A 21,218-nucleotide genomic window follows, 5' to 3' on the forward strand; every position below is an offset into this window, starting at 1 on the left:
TGTTTCCAGTCTTAACAGCACAGTTGTTGGTGACGCAACATCCATTTTTATATTTACACTTTCAGCAGCACACCATCCATCGCAAAGTCAACGCAAAAATTCAAAAATTTCATCACATTCATTTGTTTCTCTTTAATTTTCTTTTTGATTTCACTACCAAACACGTTAATCACCCAATTAGTGAGATACCAAGATTAATTATAAAGTGAGATAAAAATTTAGTTGAGTAAACAGTTTGATTTGTTTTTTTTTTTTTGTTTTTTTTTGAAGAACAAAAAAATTTGGCCGAATTGAAAAGAATAAACAATATTGCGCCACGGATACAGAACACAAGAAAAAAAATACAAAGGAAGATGAAATAAAATTCGTCGATATTTATAAGAAATAGTTTTTGAATTGAATTGGTGAGACCAAAGTTTTTTTTAAGGAAAACCGGTTTTTTGTTCAGTGATCGTAACGTATGTTTTGAAAGATTTCAAATTCTATTGGCGTTTGGTTCATATGGAGTGCTTATTTTGCATTTTCTGTGTACATGTGTGTACATACGCGTTTATGTACTTGTGTTGCACATCGTGCACATTGTTTTATGTAGTGAATGCTTTATCGTTTTTTTATATCGACCCACTAACATCGAAAGCAAACATGTTTCTCACTTTCAACTGATTTACTGATCAAATAATTTATGTTCATTTCATTAATTCCATTCCGAATTTGATCCAATTGGTGAAAACAAAAAGGCATTTGACCGACAAACTTTAGTAGTAAAGCTATTTCCTGAAGAGCATGTAATTCAATTGTTACCATACTAAATTCAAAGTTCATTTTCAAAAAGACAGAAAAAAACAACTGGTTGAAAACAAAAAAAGAAATATTTTCATTCAAATAAATATCTCAGACATTTTCCGTCAGAACACAAACAATATTTTCGATTTTTCTGTAAATGAATATTCAAAAAGGATGTTTTTCTTCTGTTGTCTTTTTCTGAGAAAGTCTGACGAATAGAATGATTATTTTGAGCGCCATACTTCTTAGAAAGAGAGAGAGTAATTATGTGCAGGTGTGCGTCCAACCAAAATACGGGTCGGTCATTTTCGCAATTAAGTATAATTTCGACGATATTTCTTAACTGATGTGACAAATTGCATCAATGAATCAGTTTGATTTAAATGTGATTCGACAAGACATGTGATGAGTTTTCATGCTTCAGTGAAAATTAGACGCCTTCACATTTTTGCCGATTTCATTTCATCGCGCCATATCGATGTTTGTACATCTAATCATTTATCACAAAAGTGAATGAATTAATTGCCACATCTGTAGTTTGTGATCCCAATATTTGGTGATTGTGTCGTGTCAACAAAAATATGTAAACCTAACGAATATACATCGAGTGAGAAAGAGAGTGAAATTATGAGGGTGTGAACGTATACTACTCAATGCTCGCAATAATTTGTTGTTGTTTGCACAACGATTTCGAGACAATGCTTGATGTTATTTTTGAAACGATACCAATTCCTTTCAATGTATCTCAAGCATAGCACATAGCTCATGCACGATGTATAAACATTTTTTTATGTCGTCATCGAAATCATCACAACCACAACGTCGATGTTATTTATTGGCATTTATTGTGAAAAGTTTTCTCTCTTATTCTACAATAAATAAGTAACATCTCTCTTTCTCTATCGCCGAAATTTCACGAGCATTTTAAATTATTTAGGCGACATCCTCAGATAGGTATTTCGTTTTTGCTTTTTTCTGTATATTCCCCAATGGGTTGTTTTCTATCTTGTTGGCGTTGTGCCCGTTTTGATTGTAAAACCGAGGAATACATCATCGAACTCAATATTCGCGGTTTCGGTCAAGCGTGCATGTTCAAAGTGCCGCACAATCCCAAACAATCAGTATAAACTCGAAAATGGTGCGAACGCATGGTTGATGCGAATTAGTAAAGAAAAAAAACGATTTATTTACAACGTGAAATTCTTTGAGATATATTCAGTGCGTTTGAGCGTGTTAACTGTAAAGTGAATTATTATTATAGAATGTTTTCGACAAAGTGCTTAGCTTAAATGACAAACATACAACGAAAAGTGACAATTTAATTCAAGTTTAAAACTATAAACAATTCATTGAAGTGATGTCTCGATTAAATCGAAAACAACAACAAGACAAACTTGAGCTACTTTCAAGCTTAAATCACATGAATAATTGCATCGGTTCAAGGCATGCTGCTGAAAATCGTAAGTGTTCTAAGTTTTACATGAAATAATTTTTTGTTCCCCTGTTGGAATTGGAGAATGCGTCTTAAATTGATAGATTTTTAGAAAAACATCTAAAATAATTTGCCGGTAAATCGAAATTTTATGAACCACAGTGAAGATATTTTAATTGATTTCATGCTATACATTCATCTGAATGAAATTTTTTTCGGCTGAGCTAATTTTTTCATTGGTTTTCCCTTCAACAAATTGTCCATATGATGCGAACCGATTTATAGATTGTTTATTTCGCTTCTTCCTTCAACAATGATTATCTGAAGATATTTTATGTTTTATTAATGTGCCACTCACAAATGGTTTATGGAAAACGTTTGTGCTTTAAATAAGATTTAAAAAAAAACGAACTTTATGACCCTGCGTAACATTGAGCATTTCAACAGTTGATTGAAGTGTTCTACGCAATGTTTGTTTATGGTGAGCGTTCGAAAACCAAATAAACTTTCATTAGTACATGCAACAGAACTGATTGAAAACTAATCTAATGAAACTTTCATTCGAATTGATATGGTGATTTTTATTACAATACGATGGGAGAGGCGGAAATGTTCTTTTAATATTATTCTCTCATTTTATATACCGTTGATCATCGTTCAATGATTTATGACTTTTATACATGTACATGCGTCTTGTGTTTTTGTTTGGCTTTGTTCTGTTTGCCAAGAGAGTGTTGTGGCGCAGAGTCGCTCTTCATCGTTAAAATGTAATGCAATCGATTGGTTTATGTTTGCTTCATAAAATCATTTTACTACCATACATCTTTGTTTTACAATTTTTATGTTCGGATTGATTTATAATTTGGAATACCGCTGTTATCATGTAAAAAAATGGCGTATTAAAATTGTAATGCACTCAGATGTAAAGTGCTCTCTTTGATCTGATATGCGATTAAATTTATTATAAATGGTCCAAATATATATCGGAGAAATGGCTTTAGTATGAACAGTTGAACACACATAATCCACTTACCGTCATGAAAACGTAAAATAATGACAAACAATTTATATTTTTAGCTTGCAATTCATTTATTTTGTTGAGTGCAATGTGTGTGCTGACACAAATATTCACAAACATGCAAAAGAAACTGCAGTCATCAGTGTCTTCTATCTTGTCATTTGAAACCAATGAAACAGCATGGGCTATCATAGTACGTGAGAAACAAATAAATAGCCCGTTTGACGATATGGCTTGAATTCAACCATGCATAACTTATGTGAACGCATTTTGTTGTAGAAAAAAAACCAAACGCATTTTTCAGTCGCGACTCTTTTATAAAAATAACACAATGAAATTTATATAATTTACGATCATTGTTCTGAAAGTTGAAGCTGCCAATTTTTGCCGAGCAACATGTCATTTTTAAATTCCGTAAATCATTGATTCTCCTACCGAAAAAAATTCATATATTTGCCGTCAACCGCAAAAACGTGCGTTTCAAAATAGAATCAAGCAGCTGACATTCAAAGTTCTTTATAATTTAATTCTATATTTAAATCTACAGATTAAAATGAACAGCTTCTTGAATTTGGGATTGAGTGATCCCACATTTTAGCAATTAAAGTAACCTTTTCACAATTTGAAGTGTGTGCCAAATTGCCTATTGACTAATAGGACCAGAAGAAAACACAGTACACCCACAAGCATATTGAAAGTGCGTGAAATTATTATTTCATTCCGTATGTGTGAATGAGATGAGGTGATAGAAAAAAAACGAGCATTTTTTTCTGAAAACTAAATTTATTATTATTGATTCAATATTATTGTATAAATCATATGACGACTGACTCTGAATATAGCAAGACCAAGAATATGTATGTCTATGTTCTTGAAAATGGTCCCTTTTATGAGATAATATCAACAATTTGTGTCACTTATTATGTTTCCTATACAGGGTGTTTCATATAAGTGGGCCACTTTTATAGAGTGGTAATTTCGAAAAACTCTTTTGGGGGATATTTTGAGGGTGAAAAACTAAGAATTGTGGCTCAGCCGGATTTTTGAATTTTTTCCCAGGTGGTGGAGGGGGGGTCGATTATCCTCAAAAATGTGTCCAAATCGGTCAAAATAAAGTCAAACATAAATTCGAATGATTGAACGCTCTAGAATAAAAACAACTTATTGTTTACTCGCATATCGAAACGCGACTCAAAACGGTTGCATATCAAAGCGAGACAATATTTCGTTACCAAAGGAATAAAGAACATTGACTTTTTATTATACAAAATGTGTAAGTTTCATTTTGTGCTGATAACTAGCTACTGTTCTGCCTTGTTTTAGTAACAGAATTTTGTTTCGCTTTGATATGCGACGCAGTTTAACGGTATAAATATTTCACACTCTCGAAGGCTCGGTATAGAACACACAAAAAGTGAAAAAAAACTTCTTATTCTCAAATTTCATAAACAATCAAATGGATTGTATCAGCAATTTTTATTACGCAGTTGTGTGTCAATAGAACGTTGTTTGTAAACACAATGCCATGCATTAAGAAATAACATGTAAGGGTGAGTTAGATAGCATTGAACAACGATTTGGGTGACAGAAATATCAAATTTTTACAATCAGTCGCACCAGATGATATAGGCCATTTAGTTGTGCATAAAAATTGAGAAAAGAAATCAGATTTTTTTTTCACTTTTTATGCTCTATACGGAGTCTCCGAGAGTTTCATATAAACTCGCCTTGCAATAGCCAAATGACGCCTATCGATTCAATCGATTGGTATTCGCTTTTTTTTCATGTGGAAACACCCTAGTGTGCACGCATTCCGAATATGCTCGGGTGGAATTGCAGCACATTCATCTCGAATGCGCTGTTTCATCGCTTCGGCGTTTGGTGGCATATTTTCATAGATATTTTCTTTGAGATATCCCCAAAGAAAAAAATCTAGTGGCGTGCTATCCGGTGATCGCGCCGGCCAGACTGGGAGCGGAGACTCCGGAGACTTCTCCGCAGGCAGATATCGATCCACCAGGACGACGCGATTCGGAAACATCGTTTCGAGCCGCCTCTTAACACGTTTGGTGTTGTGTGCTGGTGCTCCATCCTGGTGAAATATCAATCTTTCTCGATTGATATGATCTGGAAAAATTTGAGCAAAAAAATGGGTATAGCTGTATTTTGATGGCTCTAGCCGGCTCGAACCAAAATGAAATGTTCTGAAAACTATTCTATCTTGTAGAGACAGACTCCAGGAACACGATAGAAGCAAAAAAAATAAGTCCCCTAATTCATGACCCCTTCCCCTCCCCCCTTGCATTTTGATTGACCTACAAATCGGTCTATCTTGTAGAGGAAGACCCCTAGAATACAGTGCAATCATAAATCGATAATTATCGTAATTTATGTTTGACTTCATTTTGACCGATTTGGACACATACTCATTTTTGAGGAAAATCGACCCCCCTCCACCCCCTGGGAAAAAATTCAAAAAAGTGGCCCACTTATATGAAACACCCTGTGTATTTGCGGTGTGTCAATAAGAAGTGATCTCTTTCCCAAGAGTAAAATAACATTACAATACTGGCAATCGTTTTCACCATTTGCACTTAACGCACGACTTATTTGCGGCTCAAATGTATCTTTTGTGGACATTTTCCGAAACATTTACCATAAATGAGCGCATCAGTACACGTATATCAATTTCCCTTGTCCTATTGAAGCCAGAAAAGTTTCTTCCAATCTACAGCCAATAAAGCTAATAGGAAAAGTAAATTGCTTTCGGTTAAGATATAGAAACTGCTACATTTATTCGTCGGAAATTTTCCTCCTATCCAACAAATTCGACTTATTGCGCAAGTAGTTATTCAACACATAATTAGATTGCGTGAAATGTTCAGTCTCAATAGCCATTTGGTTCATTTTAATCTTCAAAAATTCATGTCACATTCAATTAAACACTTAATAAACTTATTATATGCTGTACAGCAATTGGTTCAATGCAAAGAACCGTTTAAATTTTCGATTTTCCAAAATGTGGTGTAAAAGATAATAGACTGGTTTTTCGATTAGCTACAGTTCCAAGCAATTTATGGATTCAAAAATTCAATTCAATTCATGGATTATTTCCTTTGATAATGTTTATTGGCAAAGTGATGTCGTTATAATGGCCAATTACAAGCGTCATGCAAATTACTTCTAAGAAAAGAATATTCCATAGAAAAACATTTGCTGAAATCAATATCGAAATAGAATCATTCTCTCAAGTATCTTCAATTCAAATAATTGCCATAAAAATAAATAGATCAACGTCGTTTGAACCGACTCGTCTTATTCTCTTTCAAAAGCGTTGTTTCTATTTCAAAAAAGCACACATCAAGAAAACTTCATATCATAAATGTCAAATATTCAAATTCTAAAAAACAATTCGCGGAAATTTGGGCCCATTTTCAAAGCAATCATCAACATTTTTATTTTCGAGTGACAGTTAATTTCGAAAGTATTGATTGTTTGAAGTGTTGAAATAATGGCAATTTTCTAATATTATTGTGTTTATTTTTCTTTCAGAGGCATTTCAATGTTCAGAAATTAATGATACAAATGGCTTCGACGAAACCGATTTGGTGTTTTTAAAAGGAATTTTAGCAAATCCTGCTGTAACACAAACATTCAAAGTAAGTAATTCTTTTTTTAATTTCTTGTGATTGAAAATCGTCGTCACTTAACATCTACATAAAAACGTGTCAATAAAAATGTGAAGAAAAAAAACCAGGTTGAAGTTTTACTTTTGTTAAAAAGCATCGATTTTTTAAGTGAAACCCATATTTTTATTGGCTGATGCTAAAAATGCAAAATGTATTTCGTTATTCAAGTTATTCGTTGTGATACACGGCCATGCAGATCATTCCGTTTGTATGATGCGTATTCCATGTACGCACACCTAAATATATACATTAAAGCACATTTGACTTCTTTTATACATACGTACTCATTCGTCAAACAAATAAGTATAGTGATTGTAATCATGCTGACGAAATGAGCATCATGCATTTTTCGCTTAATAATGCAGTCAATAGCATGCTAACCCAGCCATTGCACTGACACGATATGTCAAACCATATTCTTTTCGAAAATTTCAAAGGTTTAAAAAGATTCTTTCCAAAAAAAGTATTTGCCAACAAACAAAAGAAAAATATAAATAAAACATTTTAACTAAATAATGCGTTCTAGACAAATCAAGTGCATTGATAGTACATCTGAGGTGGCCAATGGCCATTGCCAAAGAAGATCGCAACCATCACATTCGAATTGTGTGCGCAGTAAAGTAAACTGTACACACCTTAACATATACAACTAAATAAATTTGGTGAACATTCTTATTCTTTGGTACATCGAACCGAACATCGACATAACGAAATCGAAAATGTGTATGGAAAACACAATACAAAAAAATTGTGTAACATAAAGCAAAGAAACGTAAAATGTGCCTTGAGTTTAGCTTGAAATTCGTTCGCATACATGTATGAAAATACGAAAAGCCAATACACTGGCTTTGTCATGGTAACATACAAACAAGCCAAAACTTTTATAGGTGAAATGCTTCATTCTACAGCACTAAAAGTAAACGAAAGGTATGTGAAAACGAAATGAATGATAACTAAATACGCACACATCGATGTGTTTGTGTGTTTTTTTTGTGTATTGTTGTTTTTGTTGCTGCTATTTTTCGTGTGGTTTCTATACACAACTCATCGTGGTCATATTTTGAATAGTTGTTTTGAATCAACTGCAAGTTTCTTTAATTTCACATACACACCACACACCGTATACGACAAATACACGCTATGCACAAGTATTCGTTCAAACAATTTGTGTGTATTTTAACTCACATACACTCTGAGTTTTTACCTTAAACGATGTTCAACTTCAACCACTTGTTCAGTATATGATTCGATCGTGTTCAACGCGTAATTCTCGTATTTTTTTTTGCTGGAGTTAAATTCAAATTGGAATTTCTCGCTTTTGGGAGACATTAATACATGAAATTTTTTGGGTAAAAAAAATGTTTATTGTTTCTTTGTTGTTTTATTTTTATATTGTCAGTGTGTGTAATTAAGAAAAATATTTTCCACGAGAAATTTGGTGCCGTTTTGAATTTATTTTTGAAATAAAAAATTATATATTTGTCAAACAATTTGCATGCAGTCACGTTCAAAAATTTTGTGAATGGCGATTTATAGAGTGGAGGGAAAACTGATAAGGTCATTTCAAATAACTTGTAGAGAATATAAAAAATTACATTCGTCGTAATTAAAAGTGTATGCTAAGTAAGAAAGAAAAATTGAAGAAAATATACCGTCAAAAGCACCAACTACAATCTAATTTATAAAGACAAATATTTAAGGTGTGTTTCTTGTGACTCAATACAGTTGGATGTGTATTGGTGATATGGCAATTTGTTTGTTCGATATCGCATGAAACTTGGAATGTTTACTCTAGTACACAGGAACGGACAATTATCGATTTGTGATGGCAATAAAAGTAGTAAAATCTGGTGTGTTTTCGTTCAACGACGCAGAGGATCCACTGCGTTAATTGTTTATGTAAAAATCAAAGTGTAAATATACGGTTGCCTCAGTGCATTGCGCCATCTCGATGAATACATGCAAAATAGTATTTCATCATCATAGCAGTGGACGGAACTATAAAGATATATGTTTTAAATGACTAAAAAGTGACGTCACCTGAGTGACAGAGAGAGATAAAAGAAAAAAAAGAAAAAGACTCACTGTGTTTATATAGTTTTCGTTGTATCTTTTCTTATGTCGCGTCGTTTTCTTCTTTTATGAGTGGACCGTACGTTCGTTCAGAGTTTTGCGTTTCACCGTTGCTTGAAATTGCTATTCACACTTATACAAATATATATGAGCACGAATATTGTAAATTATATTTTCGCATTTCTTAGATTTCCAATGCAATTATTGTGCATTGCACACATACACCGCGAAGCATTCAGTTTCTGTCTCTCAAAAACTCGTTTTCTTAATTTTCAACTGTATAAGTTTAATGTATAATAATATATCGGCAATATGGCGATTAGTGTGTGAGTGTCTGTGTATGTGAATTGATTGAATTAACTGTGCTTCATCCAGTAATTTTAAGCTCAACTCACCGATCAAAATGACCTGTGAACACCACTACATACTGCTATGGCATTCAAGTCACATTCTCCGTATTTATGTCAAGATTATTTTACTCCATGCCGTAAACAACGGCTAACATCATAATATGCTTTTTTTCACGCTTAAATTTCTCTCTAACTTGAACCAAATGTTCCGTACAAGAATGAGAAGCGTCGACAGAATCAAAAAAGAAAAAAAAAAAAAAAACAAAATAAAAACGTTATACGCTTTGTATTCTATTCGTAGTGATGATTCTTCAGAAATCAAAGCATATTAACACCATACCAACTGTTGACGAACTTTTAATATCTACGCCTTATATGTATTTACTATTTTATTTAATTCTGGCACGAGATTTTCGATACGCATTTTATTTGCTTAACATTCCACATCGGACAACAGTACGTATTAGTGGATGTATGAGTAATTTAGCGACTCAACCACAGAGTTCATTGTTGTGAGAGTTAAAACTCGCACGCTTTGTTATAGTATATGACAACGCCCAACACCGCTTTCAGTTTGCGTCCAATTTATTTGGCATACATCCAGTTGACCGATTGATGAATTGAATGGCAAAGATCATGTAAACATAATTAGAGTTTCAAATAACGAAACTTCGTTCATCTTCTCAAAAATCAAGTTAGCATGTCAATCTTAATATCGATTTTGCAATCTCACAACTTACCGAGAGATATACATAACATCGATATTTGTTGTTATTAATGTTAACATAATGATGTCGTACATACGTTAACGCATTAGCATTTCGTGGTGAATTCTCGCGTAGAATTGAGTGGTTATGCTCCAAAAAAGCAGAAAATTTCCATGCTAGAGAATCGAAATATGTAAAATTGCTTTTTTTCGCTTGAAATTAATGTACAACCACATTTTTACATATGTACATAATTTTTTTCTCTTATTTATATCTCTTCTACCTGTACAAACCTGCAAACAGACCTACAAACAGACAATTTATTCATACATCAACACTTTTACATTTCAGTCTGATGTAGCATAGACAATGCATGCAATATATACCATTCACTGAAATTCTACAACAATTACTTCTATACTTCTCTCATTTTTCTCCATTATTTCTCTTTTTCATCAGCACGCAATGTGAAACCGTGCGACAAATACACGAAAAAGGGAAAACTTGTACAAACTTGGTTCTCAAGATTATTGTAGCTTCTTTTATTGCCATTCGCCAAAAAAAAAATCATTATGCTTTCACTGAAAACCCATTTCTCTTTCAAATCGATAGAAATTGTATTTTTCTTAAAAGTTATCAGCATTAATTCACATGAAAAATGGGAGAACAACAAATATCATTTTACAACGCAAACGTTATTTTATATTCCATAATACGTCTCTCCGGACGGATACTTGAAGATTATAATTTGTACCAAAATAATTTCATTTGAAAAAAATGACCATATTCTATGTGTTCCATTCCAGTACACGCGACCGCAACATAAACAAGTGGAAAATTGGCGCACCTGACTCAGCAAACCATCGACTTTTATTGTTTATTGTAATGGTTTGAACATATTTTTCTCCAAATGGCAAAAACACTCACTCATACACACAGACAAACCATGCAACAACTAAACCATGACAATTTTGAAATGTCTATCTGCATCGATTTAACCCTCTATAGAGAATGTGTGACTCTCTCTGTTGTGCATTTAAATGTGTACAAACTTTCAATTGTTTATATGCGCGACCGGTTCAATATTGCATGTTTCAAACCGAAACACCGAATGAATTTGTTTATATCACTTTCCCTCACACACACACAAACTCTGTATTCGTAGCGATATTTGACTTTTTGAATTTGTCCAACTGAATTTTAGGCGACGGAGAATGCAATCGTATGAGATTGTTGTTGTTGTATACCAAAAATCATCTCTTTCTAAACTGGCGGCACTTCTCAGTATAGTTTTGGCCGCAATAAAAAAATCAATCCCGTTAAATATTGAATAGAGTGATTTGTTTGTTTGTGATACATGTTAAATCGAAGCACAAAAAATTCCTTTGCTACATTAATTCTGTTGAAAACTGAAAAATGTGAATACAAACTTTGTGTGTACTCCAGTTGAAAAGAAAACAAATCTGAATGGCAACTCATTATATTTCGTTGTGATTTTGTGTATTGAAACATTTTTGTCAATACACTGTAATTTTGTCGATGTGTGATGTTCAATATTCAACTGATCCTTGCCTTGTTAATGATGCTGGACATATGTATGAATATAAGTGATACAAAATGCAATCAAACAGCGAAAACAGTCGATAGAATTGTTGATATAAATTTTATGTAAACAAAATCGAACATTTGAATCTCATGTTACACATACTTTCATTCTTTAAACGAGTAAGAGTCAGCAAAACGCGCATTGTATCAATACCGTTGTATGCTTTGAGATTCAAACAAAAACGGCAACACATTTGAGTGAGTTTGAATGAGACTGAAAGACTAATAGGAGAAATAAATTGTAAAATGTTAACGTAATAAATGAACAATTTTATTGGAAACTATGCATATAATCAACTTTCCATTGACACGAAAATTACCACCGAAATGGGTGAAAACGTTACATTTTTCAACGTTAAAATAGATAAAAAACGTTACATTTTTGTTTGCTGGGTAATGCATTAATTTTTTTTCGACATGAGACTTATTTTTCTATGATTGTTTTGGTTTATAATTCCTTAAAAAAATAATCGAAATTCAAAAAATCGCATGGTTTTCTCAAAAAATGCTATTGACAAAATTCGAGAACAATCAAAACCATTGTTTAAACTGCAGTAAAACTGCTATAAACAAAGAAAATGATAATTTTTTTTGTCAAATTTCTGTTTTCGAGTACAACCGTGTTTATAATTAAACAACCGATTTACATCCAGTTGTCAAATGACCGGAAAATGGAAGCCTGAACCCTACTGAATGTATTTTAATTCATAAATAAAATCTTTTTTTTTTTTAATTATATATTTTAGACAATAATTTGTACACCATGCCTAAAGGCAGGGCAATGATTATTGTAGAACTACTGAAAATAATAGATCAAGTTTTTATATCGAATAAATTTCTATTCGATTAGCTTTATCGGTTGATGGAATCAATGTTTGGTAATAAATCCATTTAATGTTATGGTAAAGTTTTTGCAATTCTCTTGTCGAAATCGACCTTAGCAACTTCGGTTGCAAAGTCAAGTTGGAGGAAATAAATATTGAATCGACGTATCATGTGCAGTGTAAATCAACAAATGCACGTTGATCGAGAAGCGTGCCGCGATGAGTTGCTTATTTAATAAACACAAATATAGATTCTACAGAGGCGACACAACATATCGTGCTCTACCCTGCTTAAACATTGAATCATAGGTTAATTCGTCTCTCTGATTCATTCCATTTATTGCGTACGTGCTTTGAAGCCGTGATAGGGCATTTTTAGCATTATGAATGAATGAATGATTAACAACAACTTAACTTAAGATACATTGACTATATATTCTAGATGAGCGTCTTTCGGTCTTTGCGACGATTATTATTGAATTTGATCGTTGGTTGTCTGTCGGAGTAGTTTTATAGCGGATTTACGTACAGATGCATTTAATTTAATAAATTAAGCGATGAAACATGACAAACTTTAGTAAATTCTATGTTGTGAAAGGTTGAATTTGTATGAAAAAAGGTTGCAACATATGTATCATTTAATTTAATTAAGTTTAATTGTTATTTTGCACTACATAAATCGCATTCATTCAACATTTGAACGTGGCTCACATAATTAATGTTGTGGCATCGCCCTTTTTATGTTAAAGTGACAAAAAAAAAGTTTGGATTTTTAAGAATGATTCATCATGTTGTTGATGATTAATTCTATTTTGTTTCGTTCACAGAATAAAGATAAATTTCAAAAGGAGATCGAATTAAAACCAGTTCAATTGGATAATAGAGTACTGTGTCGCAGTCTTGCACAACGATTGAGTCGAGCACGAAACACTGATGCACGTGAACTATCTCGATTGCTGAGTAAGAGCCATTTTAAAGCGTTAATCGAAACACACGACGAAATCGGAGCTCGAGCTCTTGAGCCACGTCCACCAATAAATCCGCGAAACGTATTATCCAAGGAATTCATCGAAGCAACGGAATACGCAATGCCTGGTAACTAATAAAAAATAATGAGACTTTTATTCAATTTAAGGAAATAAACAATAAAATAAAAATTATAGGTGCTGAAACAATACGAATGGTTGGGCTTCGGCGAAAGCCAAATGAACCGCTTGGCATGACCGTTGAAGTAGATGAACACAAGCAACTAATCGTTGCACGAATTTTAGCCGGTGGAATGATTGATCGGCAAGCCCTACTTCGACCCGGCGATGTTATTTTGGAGGTGAACGGTGTACCTGTGTCATCACCCGAAGCATTACAAGATCAAATAATGCTGGCAAAAGATTCGATTACATTGAAAATTGGACCGAGTGTTGAGGAGGAAATGAAATCAGGCAGACTCATAATGTCTGGTGGACAGGTAAAGCATGGTCGTTATTTAGACACAGGAAAAAAATTGACGGTAAGTACGACTGCTTTTTTGTTAACATTTGTTTCTGTTTGTTTTTTTATGGCACTTTTCACTCTACCATCACATATACCACACGCATTTATCATTTTGTTGTAGCATTGTAGTTTCTCTTTCTTTCGCACATAACCATTTTAACTCATAAATTAAATCCAACCATTTGCTTGGCTTTCATGTATTATAGTCACTAATATTTAACATTTACTTACGTATGAAACTCTCTACTTAATTCTTGCGATTAATTTCAAACCATTTTTCGAGGGAATTATTTTCATAATGTGCTGTGTGTTTGGCTTTTGGCATGCGATGAAATTTTTCAAGTTTTTGTGTTTATTGAGCTTTTTTGTTGTCTTACAATTCATGGTTGTGCTTTTCTTTGGTTTCTTATTTCTTTGTTGCACTGTATATGTATGTATGTGTGTGCGTGTGAATCACAGACAATATCGGGCCCCATCAAAATTCTTTTACGCGAAACCCTTTCGAAATGGTGACGGAAAATCGGATTTAATGTAAGCCAATACACATTCTATCCACAATGTATCTACTAATCGAATGGTATGTTCTATGTTCACATAGAAAACAAACATATCCATTCATTTTACACATAAACACCATTTGTGTTGCACCATTCCTTTCGTTTTAACATCTTCTCTTATGTCAACCAAACCAATCGTATTGTGGTTGATGATAGATTGCAATCACATTATTCGAAAGTCATCATAAAGATATGTGAAAGTTACCGAAACAAGATCATATTTAATCTCTACGATGTTATTGTTAAAAATGTAGAGAAGAAGGCAACTCAAAAATAATGTGATTGCAATCATCGACGTCGGTCATTAGATTATTTTTAAGGAAAGACTCGGTCTTAATGTGATATTGATGAACACTTTTTTTTATTTTCTCTTTTATAGTGTTATATGAGAGCATTATTTGACTATGAACCAGAAGAAGATACCTTATTGCCATGCAAAGAAATTGGTTTGCCATTCCAATACGGCGATATTCTCCAAGTAAGAATCAAAATGAAATTTTATAACAAAATGCAGTCTTTTATATGTGGAATTTTATTTGTAGATCATCAATGTAAAGGATCCAAATTGGTGGCAAGCCAAACATATTGGCCAAAATGAAGTGACCGGTTTGATTCCATCACAAGAATTAGAGGAAAGGCGGAAAGCATTCGTACCACCCGAAGCTGATTTTGTGCATACCATCAGCATTTGTGGTACAAAAGTAAGTTTATATTGTGCATACAATTTTTATGATAATTCGATTTTTATTTAAATTATTTTACACATCATTTTTAATAGATTTCAAAAAAGAAATTGAAGAAATTGTACAAGTCAAAGGAAAATGCCGAATACGATAAAGCTGATTTAGTTCTCTACGAAGAAGTAACACGTATGCCACCATTCAAAAGAAAGACGCTGGTTTTGGTTGGTGTTCAAGGCGTGGGCCGAAGAACATTAAAAAATCGTTTAATTAACAGTGACCAAACGAAATTTGGCTCTGTTATTCCTCGTAAGTTCAAATTGATTAAATCATTGCTATCCATTTGATTTAATATTATTTTTGTTGATTTTCAGATACTTCGCGTCCGCCACGCGTTCTAGAAGAAAATGGAAAAAATTATTGGTTCTTGAATCGCGAAGATATGGAACGTGAGATTCAAGAGAATAACTTTTTGGAAAATGGCGAATACAATGGAAATCTATACGGTACACATTTGGATTCCATCCGTGATGTTATCAAACAAGGTATAAACATCGAAATGTGTTTCAAAACAGAAGAAATCAACATTTAAATTTTTGTTTACTCTCAAATTTCTCAGGCAAAATGTGCGTTTTGGATTGTGCACCGAGTGCCTTGAAAATGCTTCACAATAGCACAGAGTTTATGCCATATGTAATTTTCATTGCTGCACCTGGAATGGAACAGTTGAAAAATCTTTATGCTGAACGTAGAGCAACTGGTGGCTCTCAACGCAATTTGGCGGTATGTTTCCTTTTTTCAAATTCCGATATCAATATTACAAAATGCATTCCTGACGATATACCATCTATATTTTCTAGTTTGATCGACAAAGTTCAATTCGATATAGTTCACGTAGAGCCAGAACACTTGAATCATTGGCTTCCTTGTATGAGGTAAATTCGCATTTTAAAACGTCCAAAAATGACTGATTCTCTAATCCATTATTTATTTCATAGGATGATGATTTGATAGCGACGGTTGAAGAAAGTGCATTGCTTCAACGAAAGTATGAGAAATATTTGGATATGACCATTGTGAATGAGGATTTCGACATCACATTTAGAAAAGTTATCGAAGCGCTAGAGGCTCTAAGTCACGAACATCAGTGGGTTCGTATCATAATCACTTTTACTGAAGAAATGCTATCCATATTCTTTCGATTATTTTTCCATTAATTCCATTTTTATTTTCTGGTTCACCCTAGGTTCCTGTTAATTGGATCTATTAAATCGACTTGCAGCTCAATTAAATTCAACTCAACGATTCACCCCTCGACAAAAACAATAATTAAAAAGTATTTTTCTATATTTAACTGATTAGCATATTTAGAAAAGAACAGGGCGCTCGCACAAAGTGCGCACTAAGTTTGGAACAAAGAAAGTCATGCATTTACTGCCCGGTTTATTTACAAGATAAAAAAAAAAATGAAAACCGTACGAATTAAATGTGTAAGCGGGATGCAATATTTAAGTTACGATGCCGACAAAGTGTTCGACACAACGTTTGAAATCAGTCAGAAAAAATACAAATTTTACAACCAACATATATAGCATATTAGTTAGTTTTAGAAAAAAATGTGCATCAATTTAAACAAAAATTTATTTTGGTTCTTTTTCTTTGTCAAAATTGATAATCTTACATATATATCGAATGTTTCTTTTATGTCAGAGCAAATCGTTTTTATCTTTTTATATGTTCGTCATTTTTTTCATTAATTTTATTTACTGTGTTGTTAGCCGTATTGAAAATTAAACTGCGTCCATAAATGAAATCTCATTGTTGTAAACACACATAGTAATTTAGAATATAAGTCGACAAAATACCATAGTTTTACGAGAGAAGAGAAGAGAAGAGAAGATAAAATCACATTTATATACATCCAATTTTCTGCTCATTTTTTCGATCCTTTTTTTTAATAAATACAATCATGAAAAGAACGTCAGTTCGAATGACCAACATTATTTATGTAGCATGCGGACACCAAACAAATGTGTATTTAATACAAATAAATTGATATTCGCAACAAACACTTGTATTTTTATTAAGAAAAATCAAGTATATCTAATGTAAAAGTTTTAAATGTTTATTTTCGTCATCAAAGTTTAAAATTATATGACTGAGTTTTTATTTATTTTTTTGAATTTTTGCTGTTTAAGGGTAAAATATAATAGGGATCAGCAACAGTTAAATCTGTAAACCAAAATATGCCTCCGGTTTGCAAGGACAGAACCGGTGCATCGACCATTGCGTTGATACCAAAGTAGTACGATATGAATATTGGTGCTTGTGCTAATGGCACGAGCATATTTTTGCTTGGATTATAACCCTTATCCTTCATGATATTCCTCAATTCCTCCTTATATTGGGCATATTCAAGAGCATTACCTGCTTTACCTAGGGGACAATAAAAATAATCAACAAATAATCGAAATAATGGAAACATATAGTGAAAATGAAATCATAATTTGAATGACCCGCTTTACCCGCTCGAACCATTTTACTTTGAATGTCAATCATTTGCGGCAAAACATTACACATTACAGCCGTATTTCGATGGGCTAAGACAACCAATGGCGTGATTAGAATACGAATTATAACTGTACTAATTGCAATTGTAGCAAACCATGGCAAATCATACGATACATGTAAAAATTCCAATCCATTTTGTAGAATACCAACGGGCGTGTAACCACCTAAGCCAAGTTCAACGAATGACGGTTCGCTATTTGTTGTTAAAGTTGCTGTCGTACTCTCTGTAGCCATAACAGCAGCAGCAGCCAACATGCTGGGAGTGTGGTTGATATTTCGTCGGAATTCATAACGATGATCGAATCTGTAATAAAAATTAACAACTTATCAACTCTATCCTATCTTGCATTCCATTTAAAAACCACTTTTTTACAAATTATATTTATTGATTTGTTTGTTATCCGCATGAATAGTCCAGAAAGATATGACATGATAATTCCTGCAGCGCATACTATTTACCTAAATATAAATAACAATTGAATTAATACGAATATTTACAACGGGGATTTTATATTCAGAAGTTGAAGAATTTATATATTCACCACATTGAATCGGCTGCAAAACAACCTACTGCCCGAAATACAACAGCACCTAGTTATCATTTTCTCTGGCTCGTAATTTATATATTTTTCAAATACAATTCAACTTATTTTATAATTTAAAAAATCTGTTCATTCGATTAGATTTGCGGTTATGTCAAATATTAAATGACAGTGTCAGTGTGGTGAATATGTGTGTTGTGTATAAGTGTATATTAAATGTGATTCATGATATGTATGAAAAATATTTCTAGAAAAAAAATGTTTTCAAAGAAAATTAACGAATTATATTAGGCAATGTGCATATTAATCTTGGAATGTCTAATGTCGCATGTTAAAACCGAAAATTGAATTTGATTCTGACAGCAGTATGATGTTGTGAACTGTTTGATATTTGTTGAACAGGAAAAACCGAAAAACATAGGAAAAACCGAAAAACATAAGTTAAACATTTAATTGAACAGAATTAAAACAAAAGGCACGATAAAAACGATGTTTACATGTTTATATTGGAATAATTATTTAAAAATCATTTCGTATTTCTCGATAGCTAAATATATTATCAGCGAGGATGAACCTGATAATACTGAAGCATACTTTGAAAACAAACTCTAGAAGTACGGAAAAGTACGCAATTCTTTGTACCATTGGCAAATAATACATTCCTTTTGGGAAAGAAAATTGAGAATATTTTCTACATTTTGAATGTGAAGTTTTTTTGTTTTCTTTTTGCACTCCAATTTTCTTTTCTGAACAAATTACGCTATTATTCCATTCGGAAAATGTTGAAATTCAGAATTCGCTTATTCAACCAAGCACTGAATATGCTAATCTTTGAGATTTATTTCAATGTTTGTATTTTTCTCTGTTGTAAAAGAGGAATCTATGAAAAAACAACGTTGTTTGCACTTTCATTGCAAAAAACATAGTTTATTTTACAATAGTAATTACATGAATTATCATAAATATTTCTAAAGGTGGCAAATCAAATTAATAATTTAGCTACGAAAATTTATGTCGAAATCACCGAAACGTTATCGAATTTTGCTAAAAAGAATTGTTCTAAAGAAAGGACAAAATCAAACAAAACTTGAACTAAATGGGCGAAGCTTCCAAAGCTGTTTCCCTTGACTTTTATCGAAAAGTAATCAATTCTTACTTCAATTCTAACACTCATTTTATGTATAACTAATTCGAACAACACAAAAATTGTTGTGTGTTATTTAATCAGTAAATTTATGACATATGACTATTATAATAGACCAAATTAAACGCTCAAATAATGATAATAAATCAAACATTTGAATGTAATTGTCTTTTAAATTATTATTCGTTTATATAAACACACTCTATAAATTCGTATTCATGTTTTTTTTAAGTAGAAAAAAACGTTTCATCTAACGATAACGATAGTTGCTCATCGTCATCGTCGAAATCCTCATCGATTGAATACTTTGAGCACTTGTGGGTCCGTGTATTTGCATTGCACTGTATGAATTGTTTGCCGCAGATGTCACAGAAGGTTGGGTTTTCATCGATAAACTCTAGCATAACATCGCGATTGTTTTCATCATCATCGCCGAATAAATCGTCATCAACATCGTCATGACACATGACATCAATGTAGGATCTTTTCGGCTGCTGAAGTTCAGCCGTAGTATGGGATTTCATATGAATTTTCAATGAACCGCTACGATTAAAGCTGCGATCGCACACTGAATTGAATATTTTAAATCACATTAAAAATAAATGCCGAAAATTTTTTCTCATTAAATAAAATTAAAATTACCTGGACAATCGAATGACTCAGTTTCGGTGTGCAAAACCATGTGAACGGTAAGACTTTTGGCTAATCGAAAGCCTTTTCCACAAACAGAGCACCTGAATGGCTTTTCACGCTTGTGAATGCGTTTGTGCACATTGAAATTGCCCAAGTTACTGAAACGCTTTTCGCACACATCACACTTAAACTTTTCGCACGGTTGACTTTTTGTGTGACTTTTACTGCATACGCTACACGGTGATTTATTTTCAAGTAATGTTAACTTGATCACATCATCATAGGTGATTTCATCATCTGGTCCGCCTCCCATTTCTACGTCATCCAGTACCGGCGGCAAGGTTGGTGGATTAATCGTTGTCACCGGAATACTTTGTGCTGGTATCTGTGTTATTTGAATTGAATGTGGTGCTTCTGTTGTAACAACGCGATTATGAACAACAGCAGCATGATTTGCACGATCTTGTTCCGAATTGAAGTGTTCATCGCATATATAGCACTTGATTTGTGGCATTAGTTGAACAATTTGTGGTTCTTCTGGTTTGACCATAACGATGACTTCTTTGACTGAAACCAATTTTTTATCTTCCTTTTGCGGAGGAATATGAACGGATTCATGATCCTTCAGTTCACTCGGTGTTACAAACATCTTTTCACAACTTTCATGCTGGCATTTGTAAACCGGTTGCGAGGCAGCTGGCACCGAAACAGTAGTTGTGACCGTCGTCTGTGATGGTTCGTTTGATGTACTTGATGTAATTGTAACGGTTTTTGGCGCTACTGTTTCATTGCTGATGTTAATGCCTCCGCCACCTACTCCATGCGATTTCATATGTTGACTCAAAACTGTCGCTCGACTATAGCTTTTATTGCACGTTTTACAAGTGAATGGCTTATCCTGACGGTGTACCACCATATGCTCTGTGAGATGACGATACACATCAAAGGCTTGCCCACATACTTCACATTTAAATATTTGATTGCCAGTATGAACCTGTTGAGAATTTTTGATTGGGACATTTCATAAAATAATATTTTTTTATGTATACTAGAGTGTTTCCCATATCTATAGTTAAAAAAATGGTATTTTTCAATTTAAAGAGCATAAAATTCTGTTTT

At 33.0% G+C, this 21,218-nt stretch overlaps 3 protein-coding genes across 4 annotated transcripts in view; 1 reads left to right on the forward strand and 2 right to left on the reverse strand.

The window, feature by feature from the left end:
• The first annotated feature begins 1,905 nt into the window (after nt 1–1,905).
• On the forward strand, nt 1,906–17,278 carry LOC116336992 (MAGUK p55 subfamily member 6). The gene is made up of 12 exons (XM_031761261.1): nt 1,906–2,243; nt 6,786–6,892; nt 13,309–13,576; nt 13,645–13,988; nt 14,909–15,007; nt 15,072–15,230; nt 15,308–15,518; nt 15,584–15,754; nt 15,829–15,992; nt 16,070–16,144; nt 16,208–16,360; nt 16,456–17,278. Exons 1-12 carry the CDS (start codon nt 2,141–2,143, stop codon nt 16,477–16,479), a joined length of 1,878 nt encoding a protein of 625 aa, XP_031617121.1. The 5' UTR covers nt 1,906–2,140; the 3' UTR covers nt 16,480–17,278.
• An 85-nt stretch (nt 17,279–17,363) lies between these two features.
• On the reverse strand, nt 17,364–18,497 carry LOC116337103 (mitochondrial inner membrane protein OXA1L-like). Of its 2 annotated transcripts, XM_031761423.1 has the most exons (4): nt 18,323–18,497; nt 18,154–18,239; nt 17,735–18,084; nt 17,364–17,645 (listed from the first exon to the last, which is right to left on the reverse strand). In XM_031761423.1, the coding sequence occupies exons 1-4, from the start codon at nt 18,380–18,382 to the stop codon at nt 17,380–17,382; spliced, it is 762 nt and encodes a 253-aa protein (XP_031617283.1). In that variant the 5' UTR covers nt 18,383–18,497; the 3' UTR covers nt 17,364–17,379. The 2 variants fall into 2 exon arrangements, with proteins under 2 accessions (XP_031617283.1, XP_031617284.1); XM_031761424.1 differs by lacking the exons at nt 18,154–18,239; nt 18,323–18,497 and having other exon boundaries at nt 17,735–17,809; nt 17,875–18,030.
• Nucleotides 18,498–19,302: 805 nt separating this feature from the next.
• LOC116336883 (zinc finger protein 91-like) overlaps nt 19,303–21,218 on the reverse strand; it is a 9,226-nt gene continuing 7,310 nt past the window's right edge. Inside the window, exons 4-5 of the mRNA XM_031761077.1 lie at nt 20,109–21,093; nt 19,303–20,034 (exon numbers count right to left, since the gene is read on the reverse strand). Coding sequence (XP_031616937.1) covers nt 19,694–20,034; nt 20,109–21,093 — 1,326 coding nt within the window. The 3' untranslated portion in view covers nt 19,303–19,693. The remainder of the gene's footprint in view (nt 20,035–20,108; nt 21,094–21,218) is intronic.

The sequence above is a fragment of the Contarinia nasturtii genome, unplaced genomic scaffold, assembly GCF_009176525.2.
Source record: "Contarinia nasturtii isolate CC-2019 unplaced genomic scaffold, AAFC_CNas_1.1 Cnas_scaffold_220, whole genome shotgun sequence".
NCBI classification, from domain to species: Eukaryota; Metazoa; Arthropoda; class Insecta; order Diptera; family Cecidomyiidae; genus Contarinia; species Contarinia nasturtii.

What these genes read in the sequence shown, in the direction of transcription:
- LOC116337103 (XM_031761423.1), bottom strand. Translation starts at nt 18,382, where the DNA reads ATGATAACTAGGTGCTGTTGTATTTCGGGCAGTAGGTTGTTTTGCAGC. An exon ending in CAAATCAATAAATATAATTT is followed by an intron (nt 18,085 to 18,153) that starts GTAAAAAAGTGG and finishes TTTTTATTACAG; the next exon opens with ATTCGATCATCGTTATGAAT. An exon ending in AAGTAAAATGGTTCGAGCGG is followed by an intron (nt 17,646 to 17,734) that starts GTAAAGCGGGTC and finishes ATTGTCCCCTAG; the next exon opens with GTAAAGCAGGTAATGCTCTT.
- LOC116336992 (XM_031761261.1), top strand. Translation starts at nt 2,141, where the DNA reads ATGTCTCGATTAAATCGAAAACAACAACAAGACAAACTTGAGCTACTT. An exon ending in CATTGGCTTCCTTGTATGAG is followed by an intron (nt 16,145 to 16,207) that starts GTAAATTCGCAT and finishes TTTATTTCATAG; the next exon opens with GATGATGATTTGATAGCGAC. An exon ending in TAAGTCACGAACATCAGTGG is followed by an intron (nt 16,361 to 16,455) that starts GTTCGTATCATA and finishes GGTTCACCCTAG; the next exon opens with GTTCCTGTTAATTGGATCTA.